The sequence below is a fragment of the Bathycoccus prasinos genome (genome assembly GCF_002220235.1).
Source record: "Bathycoccus prasinos genomic : Chromosome_1".
Lineage (NCBI taxonomy): Eukaryota > Viridiplantae > Chlorophyta > Mamiellophyceae > Mamiellales > Bathycoccaceae > Bathycoccus > Bathycoccus prasinos.
Window position 1 is genome coordinate 762889 of NC_024008.1, and position 13766 is coordinate 776654.

Sequence of the window (13766 nt, forward strand, 5' to 3'; positions counted from 1 at the left end):
CTCTCGCCTCGATGTTTTTGTCGTCGTCTATCTAAAAATGTCTCTTTCTCGTCTTCTTCCGCACCTCCTCATTTATGCCCACCCGGACTCAAACTCATCGACATCTTCTGCTGCTTTTTGGACGACATCGCTTTCGTCGTACTCCTCCGCGTCGCTTTCGTCCGCGATTCCGACGTGCTTCTTCTTCTCGTCGCGAACCGGGAATAATTTTTCGTCGCCTTCACCCTTTCTCATCTTCAACTTCGCGTAGTTTCTTTCGAGAAACGCAACCTTTTCTTCTGCCTCGACGAGTTTTGCAGAGTAAAGCATCTTCTCTTCTTCCGAGTGTGGTCTGCTCACGATATCTCGAAACCTTTGCCCTTCCTCCTCAAGTTCCTGTTTCTCCTTCTCAATTAGTTTTTTTGCCTCCTCGAGAAGATTGTCCACCGTCTCGCCGCCTTCCGCCAGAGGAGAAGGAGGAACCTCCGCAGTCGGCGTTTCCATCTTCGGAACGGTCGAAGAGTCGATATGCGCATCACTCTCTTCGTCCTTGATTTGCCAAACCGCCCATTGGTGCCCAGAGCAGCACAAATCGAACTGTTCGAGTTGTTTCCCGCACGAAGATATGAGAATATCTCGCGGTAACTCGAAGCGCGCGCCAATCTTGACAAACACGCGGTTGTTAATCAACGCGCAGTATAAATCTTTCTCGGAGGCGACATTTTGTACCGTCCCAGCCGCTTTGATATCGTTGCGTCGACGCACTTCCATCAGATCGTTGATTTGTTCTTGTGTGAGTAAATCTTTGGCCAACTCGCGCTCTTGCGGTAAAACGCTTTCGTCGGGAAGACCAAAAATATCCGGAATCTTGGATGCAAAAATACACGGCGATCCCGGGTGCGTGAGGACGTAGACGAAAACTAGCGCGGGCGTCCAGTTTTGGAATTTTTCCAAATACGACGCGTGAATGTCAAACTGCTCGTTGGGATCGAAGGGTACGCCCATTCTTTGCGCTTGCGAAGCGTTTGTCAAACCAGGCGGCGGCGTCGGCGACGTAATAAACGCAGTCATCCCCGACATCGTCTTGAGAGGATTGTGCTGCACTGGTACTTCGTCCATCGAAACACCGGCATCGTCGTAAATTTTAGGGATGTCTTGCGCCAAGCGCGCTTTGATTTGCGCTTCCAAATCCGAAATCTCCTGTTCAGATACGTCTTTCTTCTCGTCGAGTAACTCGCGTGCGGTAACCGCGTTCATCTCCGCGGACTCGGCGTCCTTCCTCGCCTTTATCGATTTGACGTTAGATCTCGCGACGACGCGTTCTGATTTCAAAACCGTCTCTACGATGTAATCCATCTCCTTCCTGCGGTTCTCCGCCATAGTTTTCTTCATCCCTTCCATGTCCGTCTTTAACGCATTCACGTCCTCCTCCTCTTCCTCCTTCGCTTCCGATGTAGAAGACGTCTCCATGCTCTTCAGCGGCACCGAAAGAGGCACCGAACTCGATTCGATCGTCCTCTCCGCGACGTCCTCGGCCAACTGCGGATCCACGTTCTCGAAATCCTCCGGGTTAAAATATCCGTCGGTCTCCATATCCATCCGCCCGTTCCTCTTGATTTCCTCCTCGCTCGTGATTGCGTCCTCCACTTTTCTCAAAGTTTCCGCTCGTTCTCTCTCTTCCGCGCTCGCGCTGCTCCTTTTCGCTCCTGCTGCTGCTGCTGACGACTCGGGTTGGTTGTCAGCCTCCGAGCGAACGACGCGCACCACGGCGCATTTTCGAGCCGACGATCTCAAAGGTCCAATCGATCCGTGTTTCGTGCGAACATTATTTTTCTTCAGCGTCGGGGAGTAACAGGTCGCCGTCGTCCTCGTCGACGGGGCGAGTGCGCCGCGCATGATGATGTGTGTTCTTTTATATCTTTGCTTATATCTTTGGTTTCCCCGAGATACAAAAATATTTGTGTGGACGAGATCACTTTTTTTTGCACAAAATGAAAAAAAGGCGTTTTAGATACGTGCAGTACAAAAGAAGAAAAGACGCGTTGCGCGGACTGCTCTCGACGATGTATATGCACGAAACGTGCGAGCATAAAAGTTGACTTTCATTTGCAAACTGTGGTGTGCGCAAAGAGAACTCCTATAATAAACTAAACATCCTTTCCTTCTTTTTTCCCCTTACTTCGTCTCTTGGACACGAATACCGCCAAGCCCGCTGTGACTACATGCGCAAAAAGCGTTCTCTTTACGAACCCTTTCCGTCTCAACGGCGCGTCCGGTCGCACCGGCAACGTCATGCACCTATGCAACGCCTCTTTTGTCGTTATCTTTCCTTTCAAAATCTGGTCGCACGCTTTAAATATCGGCGCGTCCACTTTGAGCTCGTCGCATAACTTTGCCGCCGCCGGCGCCGTCGCCACGCCTTCCGCCACGCCTGCCAAAGACGCCGCGCGCGACTCCAAAACTTCCGCCACCGATTTGTCCTCCGACGCCACGGCAAAACCAACCGCCTTATTCCGACTGTCCGCGCCAAGACACGTGAGCATCAAATCCCCGACCCCGGCTAACCCGCCCAGCGTCGTCGCGCTCGCGCCCATCGCGATCCCAATCCTCGTCATCTCTCTACAACCTCTCGTTACTAACAACGCCACCGCGTTCACACCAAACCCCATCCCCTCTAAACCACCGGCTAAAATCGCCACCACGTTCTTCAACGCGCCCCCAACGCACACCCCGACGACGTCCGTGGACGGATAACACCGAAACGACGGCGACGCGAAATACCCGCACGCCTTCCTCGACAGCGCCATCGTTCTCGCCGCCATCACCGCCCCTGACGGCGTTTCGTTGATTAACTGTTTCGCAAACGTCGGTCCGCTCAAATACGCCAACTTTACGTTTGTCCTTCGTCTGCTCTTCTCCTTTTGCCGGTACAAAACTCTCTCCAATAAGTGACACGGCAACTCCAACGTTTCCGTTTCGATGCCTTTACTCGTCGACACGAACACAATCTCTCCAAGTCTCGGTATGTGATCTATCACGTCGTCCAAAAACTGTTCCGTGCTTTGCAAAGGTATCGCGTGCACGATGACCGAGGCATTTCGCAGCGCGTCTTCCGAATTCGTCGTCGCTCGAATGTTTCTCGATAACGTAAACTCCGAGCAATGGGTGGGATTTTTGTGCGCAACATTGATGCCTCTTTGGACGTCCTCTCGTCTCGTGAGGATGACGACGTCCGCGAGAGGGTCGTTTCTTGCGACCAAGGTGGCCATGGCGGTCCCGAACGAGCCCGAGCCGAAGACGCAGATCTTCTTCACCATGTCTCGAAAGATTGGAGTCGGGGAGACGTTTTGGCGACCTTTTCCCCTAAAACGACGACTCGCATCACTTCACTTTTCAAATGAACGAGAACGACACCAAACTGAAGGTGGACGCTTTGGAGTGGCGCGTGGAACTTCCGGTCGCGTCCAAAGCTGCGCTCAGAGTACGTTTTTCATCTTTTCTCTCTCTCTCTCTCTCGTGCGTGCGTGTCTTCGCGTTCATTCTTTTCCGTTCTCTCGCGTTGCTTCCAAGAGAGCATTTCCCCTAACTGTGACTCCTCTTTGAAACAGATGAAAGAGAGCAAAGGAGACGCTGTGAGTGCTAAGAGTGCGGCAGATGCGCAGGCGAGCGCGGTGTTGACATTACGCGGGAGTCGTGGCAGCGATTCGAATGCCACCACCACGAACGTTCGATTGAGCGAAGAGGATTGTGTGAAACTGCGAGACTCGATGGACGAAGCGGCGAAGCGAGTGAAAGAAGTGATGGAGAAGTACGGGGGAGAGGAAGGAGAGAAATAGCATAGCGTGTATATGTGTGGATGTTTGATAGGGTGAGTAGCAGTAGAGTGTTTGATGATAACCGTGTAATACTAGCGAAGGATAGATTAGAATGAGAGTTTCGTCGCTTTGCGCTTCGCCGCTCGTGCTGGCGGTTGCGTTCAAACGCCTAAGGATTTTTTTACTCGCGTTTGTAAATCGTTCGCCGCGGCGTATATGTCGTCGAATTTGCTAAATAGACGCTTTAAGTGTCTTACTTGGTCGTTCGGAAGGTTGAAACGTATTTCAGATGTCGTTGCCAACGCCGAGCGTTTCGCTTCGACGTCGCGTTGACTCAAACGCTCGCTCGTACGCTTACCCTCTTTATTCATTTTCCTTACCGCCTCGTATTCCGAAACTTCTCGTCTCGCCCTCTCTACCGACCTTTCCAGCATACTCGTCCCTCCGCTTCCAACTTTCGCGCCATCTAAATACACCAACCGCCCTTCGCACACGTCCTCGCTCACTATTTTCCTGTACCCGAAAACCTCGCACACGGGATTCGCAAACTGCCCATCGATCGTTTGCAATTTCAAATCGTACAAAAACAGGAGCTTCCTCAGCGGTTCTAAATCTTCTAGAGTTCGAACCGAGTGCCCAACGAGACTCAACCGTCGCACGTTCACGCAAAACGTCGCGAAACTCTCGCGGATTGATCGAATCGAAACCGCGGTACTAACTTTTTTTGAACACCTTTCACCACTCGGCAAAGAAGTTTTCCTTTCCAACTGCACGGGAACGGTCAACCGTATCGCGTTCGCGCAATCGCACTCGAACAAAAACTCGCGCGCGAGCTCTGCGTCTAACGCGAAGACAACTCCTCCTTTTCCTCCTCCTCTTTCTTCTCCCGCATCGTCCTTCGCCTTCTCAAAGTCCATCTGTAAGTGTTTCTTCACGCCTCCTCCCGTGAAAGTGCCCACATTTTTTTCTATTTTTGGCGTCTTTTTGTTTCGCTTTTGGGAAAAAATTTTCAAACGTTTGTTCGTCAAAGGTGTCGTCGCTTTACTCGCGCGCGCGCGTTTAAAAGGTTTCCTCTGAAGAAGAAGAAGAAGAGTCGCACTGAAGAAGGTGCTCTTCTCAAAATGTCGTCGTCGCGAAAAAGAACGAAAAACGATCGCAGGGTGGAAACGCTGGACGGTTTTCGAGGCTTTTGCCGATACGTCGGCCCGGTGCGTGGTCAAACCGGGACCTGGGTCGGCGTCGAATGGGACGACTCGAACAGAGGGAAACACGACGGGAAACACGACGGAAAGAGGTATTTCGAGTGCAAACGAAAAGGAAAAGAGGCGGAGACGAAACGAGCGAGTTTCGTGCGCGCGCAGAAAGTCGCGCCTGGGACGGATTTCGTCTCCGCGGCGAAGGAGAAGTACGAATTTGAAAGTCAAGATGCGCAATTGGAGAAGCGATTGGTTTTCGGAGGAAAAGCGAAGAAAACGGACGAAAACGAAGAGGAGGACGTAACGATCGAGTTGAAGACAAAATTGAGCTTACAGAAGAAACTGAACGAGTTGGAGAGGATTTTGCTTCCGAACGCGAGGTTGGAGAGGGTGACTGGACGCGCCGCGCGAACGGAGGACGACGAGGGAGAGGAGGCGAGACCGTCGTCGTCGTCGTCGTCTTTGAACGAAGAAGAAGGAGAAGAAGTACTCGCGAAGACGTTCAACGCGAACGCGACACACGTGGACGTTTCTGGGAACTTGATGACATCTTTTGTCGAGCTCGGGAAGATTGGGAAGTATTTTAGGAACCTTGAAATTTTAGACGCGTCGGATGCGTATTACGACGAGGACGTTGGCGATATCGAGAGCGGCGACGCATCTGCGTTGGCGAAGGAAGTCGCGCTCGCGGCTTCGCAGTTTAGAAATTTGAAGACGTTAGCGCTGAATAAGACGCGAACGAGTTGGGCAAAGGCACTTTTGATTATCGACCAGATGCCGAATTTAGAAGAGTTGAGGTTGGATAGGAACGAGTTGCAAAATATAGCGGCGGTGGACGAACGAGCTTCGCGGAAATATTTCCCCAAGGTGAAAGTGTTAAGTTTGGACGGGAACACGTGCATCAAGTGGGACGATTTATGGGCCTTGCGTTTTCTGCCAAGCTTGCAAACTCTGTACGCGTCGGATTGTTCGGTCGAGCACATCGCGTATCAAGATGATGATGAAAATAATAATAACAATACCAACACGAACGACGACGACAAACGCTTCTTTCGAAACCTTCGAGGATTGTTTCTCGGGTACAATCGCGTGCGCTCGTGGCAATCCGTCGACGTAATAGACCATTTTCCAAGGCTCGAGTGTGTTCGACTCTCGCACAATCCGTTTTGTGAAAACGATAGCGCGAGTCGCCACGAAATCGTCGCGAGAGCAGGTAAGTTACTCTCCTTGAACGCTTCAGAAATTACAGAGAGAGAACGGAGGGAGAGTGAAATTCGATATTTGCGCAACGTCGTGGCGGAAGTTTCGTCTTCGAGTAGCATCAGACTCGAAGATAAAGAACTCGACGCAAAGATGGGCTCGGACGAAGTGCTCGCAAAACACCCCCGCGCGAAGGCATTGAAAGAAATGCACGGCGAGAGGGCGTTAGCTGGCGTGCAAACGACAAAAACGACGCAGTCGCAACAGCAGCTCGAATCCAGAGAATCTGGCAACGGTACATCTACAAACGGAGGCGGCGCGAGTTCGTCCATCTCGCTCGCACTTACCCTCACCCGCGAAGGCAAAGGATCAAAAGACCGCACTTTCCCAAAAAGCGTCACCGTAGCTCGGGTGAAGACGACGTGCGAGAAGTTATTCGGCATGAAATTAGGCACGAGTACGCTCGCGATTCGCGACCGCGACGAAGACGAAACAGAAAAATATACAGAACTCGAACCGGACGAGGACACCTTAGCGTATTTAGGCGTAGAAAGCGGCGCGGAGATTTTCGTGCTGTGATGAAAGTAAACAGTAAAGAGTGATATTAATAGGTTGTTAGAAATAAAGGAGTTCAAGTACACGCAACATTTACATTTAGGGTAGCAAATCCAAAAACCAAGGGGGGAAGAAAAAAACAGAAAAAACCGCCAGACACAAACAACGCAAAGAAGCAGCGCGCTTTTGTCGTAATACTACACACACACACACATATACATCATCCCACCATGCGAGGAAGCACCACGCCGGTGAAACCATCATCCGCGCGAGTTACTGATACCACCGATGTCGTCGGAGCTCAGAAAACGTTAGGCTCCTCTTTAGTGCCTCTGATTAACAAATTACAAGACATATTCGCCTCTGCTGGTTTGGAGGAACTGTCGGACATCGATTTGCCTCAAATCGCGGTCGTCGGGAGCCAATCGAGCGGGAAAAGCAGCGTTTTGGAAGCGCTGGTAAGTCGTCTTCTTCTTAAAGTTTTGCGTCGTCTTGCTGTTGTTGTTGTTTGCGCGCGTTGCGAGAAACGAGATACAGTTTTTTTTGTTCCTTTTGAAATTCTTTCTTTCCCCAACGAACAACAGAAACTCTTTTGTTGGTGTTTCGCGAAAAGCGCTCGCGAACAAGTGCGCGAGAGATGTACACAAAACTGACCGACACGCGCATCTTCATACCGTTATTATTATTATTGTTATTATTGTGATTATAACAACAGGTTGGCCGAGACTTTCTCCCTCGAGGTCCGGAAATATGCACGCGTCGACCTCTTCTCTTGCAACTGGTCCACACGCCGACCAATCCTCGCTCCAACGCTCCGAGCGAGTGGGGCGAGTTTCTCCATCGACCGGGGGAGCGGTTCACGGACTTCGAAGAGATTCGTCGAGAGATTGACCAGGAGACGAACCGAGTGACGGGTACGAACAAAGCGGTGTCGGACCAGCAAATTCGTCTGAAAATTTGTTCGCCGAACGTGTTGACGATGACTTTGGTGGATTTACCGGGGATAACGAGAGTGCCGGTTGGCGATCAGCCGAAAGATATCGAGAAGCAAATCAGAAATATGATTTTGAGTTACATTAAGAGAGATTCGTGTTTGATTTTGGCGGTATCGCCGGCGAATTCGGATTTGGCAAACTCGGACGCGTTGACGTTGGCGCAGTTGGTCGATCCCGAAGGGTTGAGAACGATTGGGGTGATTACGAAGTTGGACATTATGGATCGAGGGACAGACGCGAGAGCGTATTTGAAAAATGAGGTAGTGCCGTTGAAACTGGGATACATTGGGGTTGTGAATAGATGTCAGGCGGATATCGCGGGAAAAGTGAGCATGGAAAAAGCGAGGAACGCGGAAGGGGATTTCTTTCAATCGAGGAAGGAGTACGCGGAGATTATCGGCCGGTGCGGTATGAAGGCGTTGGGGAACACCGTGTCTCGATTATTGTCCGAACACGTGGCGAGATTGTTGCCGGATTTACACCGAAGCGTGTCCAAGAGACGAGATAAAGCGGCGTGTGACGTCGCGGAGTTTGGCGAGTGCGTTCCTGACTCGGATTCCGCGCAAGCGAGCGTGGTTTTGCAGAAAATTCACACGTTTTGCAACGCCGTCGACGGCGCTGTGCAAGGCAAATCGAAAAATTTAGCCACGGATTCTTTGGAAGGTGGCGCGAGAGTGCATTACGTTTTGCAAGAAATTTTCGTCAAAGGTTTGTGTTCGTTAGACCCGACGCACCAATTATCGGAGGAGGATATTCGAACGGCCATTCAAAACGCCGCTGGGACGAAAGCGGTGCTCTTGTTGCCGGAGGAACCGTTTGAAATTTTAGCGAGAAAAGCCATCGAGAAAATGTCCGATCCGTGTCATCAAGCCGCGAAGTTGGTTTACGACGAGTTGAACACATTGACGTCAAATTGCGTGCGAAGAGAGGTGTCGAAACAGTTTCCAAAGTTGGCCGAGGCTATCGAAGAAGCGACGAGAGAGTTTTTGAAGAACGGATTGGATCCGGCAGAATCGATGATTACGAATTTGGTTGATTGTCAGTTGGCGCACATCAACACCACCCACCCAGATTTCATTGGCGGAGCGAGAGCACTTGGCGTGGCGCAAGCGCAGTTGGAAAAGAGACGAGCAAAAGAAAGAGCGTTTTCTGAACAACAACAACAGAAGCGGGAAGATATGGAGATGTCGGAAAATGTTGGAGAAGAGGACGCGCACGAGTTGACGCCGACGAAGAAGAAGGCGAACGCGATGAAGTCACCATTGAAAATGAAAAACCTATCGGAACTTAATAACAATCACGGCGAGTACAATCGAGCGGACTCATCGAACGAGGCGTCCGCGCATTTCGATGACAAAGAAAACGGCGCTTCGGAACCGAAAATATCGTGGATATCGAAAGGTTTGTGGGGCGGCAACGGCAACACGCCCAAGAAGCCGCAAGACGCGGGGAGTAAAGGAACAAAAACGAAACGACGAAACGACTCGCTGAGACAGTCTATTCAAGATCTTAACGCGTCTGATCACTTTAACCATACTTCCTTTGGAGTTGTATCCTTGATGTCGCCGCCGGGAATCTTATTACCTTCGGAAATCGATAACGACGAGGAGCTTTTGCAAGTGCTCGTTACGCGAACGCTGCTTTCGAGTTACTTCAAACTCACGCGATCAGTTCTCGCCGATATGGTTCCAAAAGCAATCATGCACTTTTTGGTGAACTCAATAGCTCGAGGGTTGCAACAACACTTGATTTCGACTTTGTATCATCCAAGCACGGTGAAACAATTATTGGCGGAAGATCCGGATTCGGCGAGGATGAGAAGAAATGCCACAGATCGTCTAGCGGCGTTGAACAAAGCGATGTCGGCGATATCAGCGTTTCACGCGGAACTGGTTTGATATCAGTTTATTATTACAACACATACACACTATCAATATTATTTATTCTGTGTTTCTCTAAAGCTTTTCGTTCTATTCGTTTTTTTAGCATCTAGCGCCGGTGCGTTTCGTGCCGCCTTGTCGTATGCGTTCGTCAGCATCGACAAACGTTACGTATGGATCTTGTAAACCGTATTGAGATTCTCTCGTTGATGGACGCCTTACTCTTTCTTTCTTTTCTTTCTCGAGCGTTTCGAACATGACGTTACACTGTGCGCGCAGAATGGCAAACGCGTGCGCCAAGACTGCCGACGATTCTACCGCTTTACTTTCCGTCGAGGAGACTACTTTTTTCCAGGTCATTCTTTCTTCGTCCGAACGCCAAATCTGTTTGCATTTTGCTTTCGCGAGCGAATCGTGCGCGGCATGTCGAGGAGGCGCTAACGTTTCCCACCATTCTTGTTGTTGAAGCATCGCGGCTTCGTCTTTCTTCGTAGCGTTGGCATCGTCATCCCTCATTTCTTCATCTTCATCTCGTTCCTGCTCTTCTTCTTCTTCTTCTTCTTCGTCGTCGTCGTCGTCGTCATCAGACTTTTCCGCCGACGCGTGGAAAGAAACGACATCTGTTCGTCCCATCGCGCCAGCTTTCGGCTGTTCGCTGATAAAAAATGCAGATTCTTCAATCTCGTTGACGAACGACGCCATTTGCGACAAATCAGAACCGACTGTTTTCGTCGCCGCGCGCGTCCAATCGTGCCAATTTGAGGCGCTTTGCGGAACCGGAGCGTCGTATAATTCACACGTCGACGCGAGAATACCGAGCTCACGCTTTATGAAGAGCGTCGACGAATCTTCGTTCGATAATCGTGTAGATTTTTGTTCGATTTGTACGGCGTTTTCTTTTTCACCGGGTGAAGATGTCGTTGTCGTGGGTTCGGATGCCACCGCGTCTCTCCTCTCGCGTTTCTCAAACGCCAATCGTAACGATTCGTAACTTCCCATTATTCTGTCTTTCAACGCCGACTCTTTCTTCCCTTTTTCGTTTAACGTAGTGAGTAACTTGTCGATATCCTCGATGGATTTCATCGTACACCAAGCTTCCTGCTCCGTGCTCGCTTTTGGATCGAAGATTAAAAAGATTGGAGCTTTCGAGTGCACGTCCCGAAATCCGCCAATGGAGATGTAATAGTGCCGTCCATCGCGATCTTTTCCGAGCTCTGGCGCGCGAATGTGCGACTTCACCAGCAATGAATGTATTTCGCGATGAAACTTGTACTCTTCTTCCTCTTTTTTGCGTTGAACTTCACGTTCTTCATCTAATTTACGCTTCTCGATGAGACTTTTCTGACGTTCGGTAACCGCCCGCGGGAGATCCTCGCCCTCTTCGTCATGCGTTGCATTATTCTCTTCACCTTCATTATTAGTCGTAACGTTTTGTCCATCTGCGTCTTTCTTAGCAGTATTAGTAGCAGCAGCAATCTCGCGTTTTCGCACTTCTTCTCGTCTTTTCTGCCACAACTTACTCTTCGTTTCATCCATCGCTTGTACTCGTCGCTCGATGGCGTCGCGCACCAGTTGCGAATCCAAACAATCTTCGCACAGTAAACGCAAAACGCTGACCAACTCTGCGCGAGAAACGTTCTTCCATCGAGTTTCTGAGAGTTTTCGCGCGATATTCAATACTTCGTCGTACGGAGAAACGACCGATGTGTTCACAATCGATTTTGACTTGTACGTGAAATACTGCGCTAATACTTCTTGCCAACTTCCAATCTCCAAAGTTCGGTCCCATAACTCCGCTAATCGATCGTACGCCGTGGTAATGGAGACTCGCAAGATGCGCTCAAACAACGCTCCTAATCTCGCATCCGTTGGATTTGAAAGCTCGTATGAAAGCGATTGAAACGACGGCGGCAATGCGTGCGTAACATCTCGACCTACGTGGTCCATGAATGCTGAAATCTCAATCTCAGCAATCGTCACGTCGTCCATCGTCGCGTTCTCTCCAGTATCAACATCCGGGAATGGTTCTCTGCCGTCTTCATCGGCTAAGCACTTGTCTAACTTTTTCAACGCACCATCTGCGATTGGATTTTCTTTGTTCGCTTTCTCCCACCTTTGCCGGGCCGCTCTTACTTTGGCTTTCTGCGCGTTCGCTTCAGCCTTCGCGCGTTCAATCTCCGCAATCTCTTCCTCGGTGAGTTTTGGCTTCAGCGCTTCCTCTGCCGCCAAGGCTTCTAGCTTTTTTTGCCTAGCTTCTTCTTTTCGATGCTCTTTCTTCTGTTGACTTTCTAATTTATTCGCGTATTTCACGACTTCTTTGTCTTGGGAGTAATCGTACTCGTTCTTTTTTACCAGGTCTAGTTTTTGGCGCAAACTCTCCATGACTTTAATCGCCTCGACGGCGACGTTGGCGAACTTCAAAACTTTCACCCGCTCGTTTTGAATTAGTTTGGGCAGTTTGATGGGTTCTTTCAACGCTAGTTGAGCTTTTTTACGCTTTACGCGCTGTTCTTTCTTCCACTCCTCTCGTAACGCAATCAGTCGTCTCTTCTCTTCTTCGAGCCATTTCCGATGTTTCAGAAGCGCTTTTCGATCGTTCTCGTCGCCTTGAAACGTCTCTCGCTCTTCAGGCACATCAAAAGCTGGTTCAGCGTCATCGACGAATTTCCGTTTCTCCCGTTCTTCTCTCATATACTCTTCTTCCTTAGCGAAAAGTTCATCTTGCATGCGCTCCGCTCTCTCCTGCGCCTCGAACGCGACCGCGATTTGCTTCTGCAACTCCTCCGCCGTTCGTTTTTCGACGAGATTTTTCAACTGCTTCTCGTCGACGATCTCGGTCGGCGGCGGTCGCGTCGACGCGACTTCGTGCACATCTTCTATCGCATTCGCGCTGGTACATTTCGTTGGCGATGGTTCGTCGTTCTCGTTCTCGTCGTACTCGTCCCTGTTCTGGGATTTTTTCATGAGTCCGCTTTGACGTTTCTCCAGCCGAGGCTTCGTCGCGTTTCTTTTCTTACTATCATCAGCGCGGGGAGTATTCTCACCGTCCTCGTCGTTTAAATAACACGTCAACACGTATAACCCTCGACCAATTCGAGAGAACGTTTTGTCTCCCATCAACGACACGACGGTATTTTTCGGAACTCTGCTATTCTTCCAACTCCTCGCTAACCCGTTCTTCTCGCTCGTCTCTATGATTTCATCCACGGTAATGCCGTCCGGTTTATCTCTCATGGCTTCCAATAAAGCATGTCTGCACGTCCCTCGTCGAATGGCGCTCGTAAACCCGAGCGAAGCAGCCAATCGCTGCGTTTCTTCGTCCATCCGCTCACCGTCTCGGATTTCAGCATCCGTTTCCTCTTCTATTTCCATCGCTTCTTCTTTTTCTTTCTTTCGTCGATGTCGCGTCTCTCTCTTCTTCGCTTCCACGGGAGACGGCGCCGGCGTCTCGTCGACGGGAGGAGACGACTCTCGTTCCGCGTGTTGTACTACTTTCGATCGTTTCTTCCTTCTCTTTTTATTCCCCTCTCGTTCTTCCTCCTCTTCCTCTTCCTCTCCTTCCATCATCTCCGCGTAGTTCCTCCTCGTCGCGTTTCGAGACTCTCTTCTCCTCTTCGCGGTCGCGCCGTCCGCCTCCGCTGCTGCACCTTCTTCAACACCATCACCATCGCCCCCATCGTCGCTCTTCTTACCACCCCCTTTCTTCGCGACGAACGAAAACGGCAAGTTGAACTTATACACAAACTCCGCGTCCATCTTCCACACTTTATCTCCGCGCGCGTCGAACGTCGCGTGTTTGTTGATGAAGTTTTTCGCTCGGAGTTGGTACTTTTCATCATCCGACGAGGAGGGAAACGACTTCGATGCCATCACCAACTGTTGGAGAAGACTCTCGACGTCTCGCGTGGCGTTGTGGTGGACGAAATGGCAGATATCGCGGAGCAGGAGGTCGGAGAGCATTATTTATTCTTTTACTCCTACTGCCCCGTTTGTTTGTTTTATGCGATCGTCATCTCTGCTGTGTTTCTTCTTCCTTGTTCGTTGTTCTGCGCGCTTTAAGGAAATTCGCCGTCGCAAGCCTGCCTATTTAGGGTTTTTGCGATTTCCTGGTTTCGCACACACAAAAGGAGGAGAAAAAGGAACGAC

General features: G+C 50.3%; 6 protein-coding genes across 6 annotated transcripts; 2 read left to right on the forward strand and 4 right to left on the reverse strand.

Annotated features, from left to right (window-relative positions):
* Window positions 1-72: 72 nt before the first annotated feature.
* On the reverse strand, window positions 73-1875 carry Bathy01g04130 (unknown protein; the record flags this gene model as incomplete). The annotated part of the gene is made up of 1 exon (XM_007515704.1): window positions 73-1875. The coding sequence occupies one exon, from the start codon at window positions 1873-1875 to the stop codon at window positions 73-75; it is 1803 nt and encodes a 600-aa protein (XP_007515766.1).
* Window positions 1876-2126: 251 nt separating this feature from the next.
* On the reverse strand, window positions 2127-3296 carry Bathy01g04140 (NAD(P)H-dependent glycerol-3-phosphate dehydrogenase; the record flags this gene model as incomplete). The annotated part of the gene is made up of 1 exon (XM_007515237.1): window positions 2127-3296. One exon carries the CDS (start codon window positions 3294-3296, stop codon window positions 2127-2129), a length of 1170 nt encoding a protein of 389 aa, XP_007515299.1.
* A 659-nt stretch (window positions 3297-3955) lies between these two features.
* Bathy01g04150 (unknown protein) lies at window positions 3956-4711 on the reverse strand (the record flags this gene model as incomplete). The annotated part of the gene is made up of 1 exon (XM_007515199.1): window positions 3956-4711. The coding sequence occupies one exon, from the start codon at window positions 4709-4711 to the stop codon at window positions 3956-3958; it is 756 nt and encodes a 251-aa protein (XP_007515261.1).
* A 204-nt stretch (window positions 4712-4915) lies between these two features.
* Bathy01g04160 (tubulin-specific chaperone E) lies at window positions 4916-6769 on the forward strand (the record flags this gene model as incomplete). Its single annotated transcript, XM_007515715.1, has 1 exon — window positions 4916-6769. The coding sequence occupies one exon, from the start codon at window positions 4916-4918 to the stop codon at window positions 6767-6769; it is 1854 nt and encodes a 617-aa protein (XP_007515777.1).
* A 206-nt stretch (window positions 6770-6975) lies between these two features.
* On the forward strand, window positions 6976-9638 carry Bathy01g04170 (predicted protein; the record flags this gene model as incomplete). Its single annotated transcript, XM_007515130.1, has 2 exons — window positions 6976-7371; window positions 7461-9638. 2 exons carry the CDS (start codon window positions 6976-6978, stop codon window positions 9636-9638), a joined length of 2574 nt encoding a protein of 857 aa, XP_007515192.1.
* An 84-nt stretch (window positions 9639-9722) lies between these two features.
* Bathy01g04180 (expressed protein) lies at window positions 9723-13580 on the reverse strand (the record flags this gene model as incomplete). The annotated part of the gene is made up of 1 exon (XM_007515586.1): window positions 9723-13580. One exon carries the CDS (start codon window positions 13578-13580, stop codon window positions 9723-9725), a length of 3858 nt encoding a protein of 1285 aa, XP_007515648.1.
* Window positions 13581-13766: the final 186 nt, after the last annotated feature.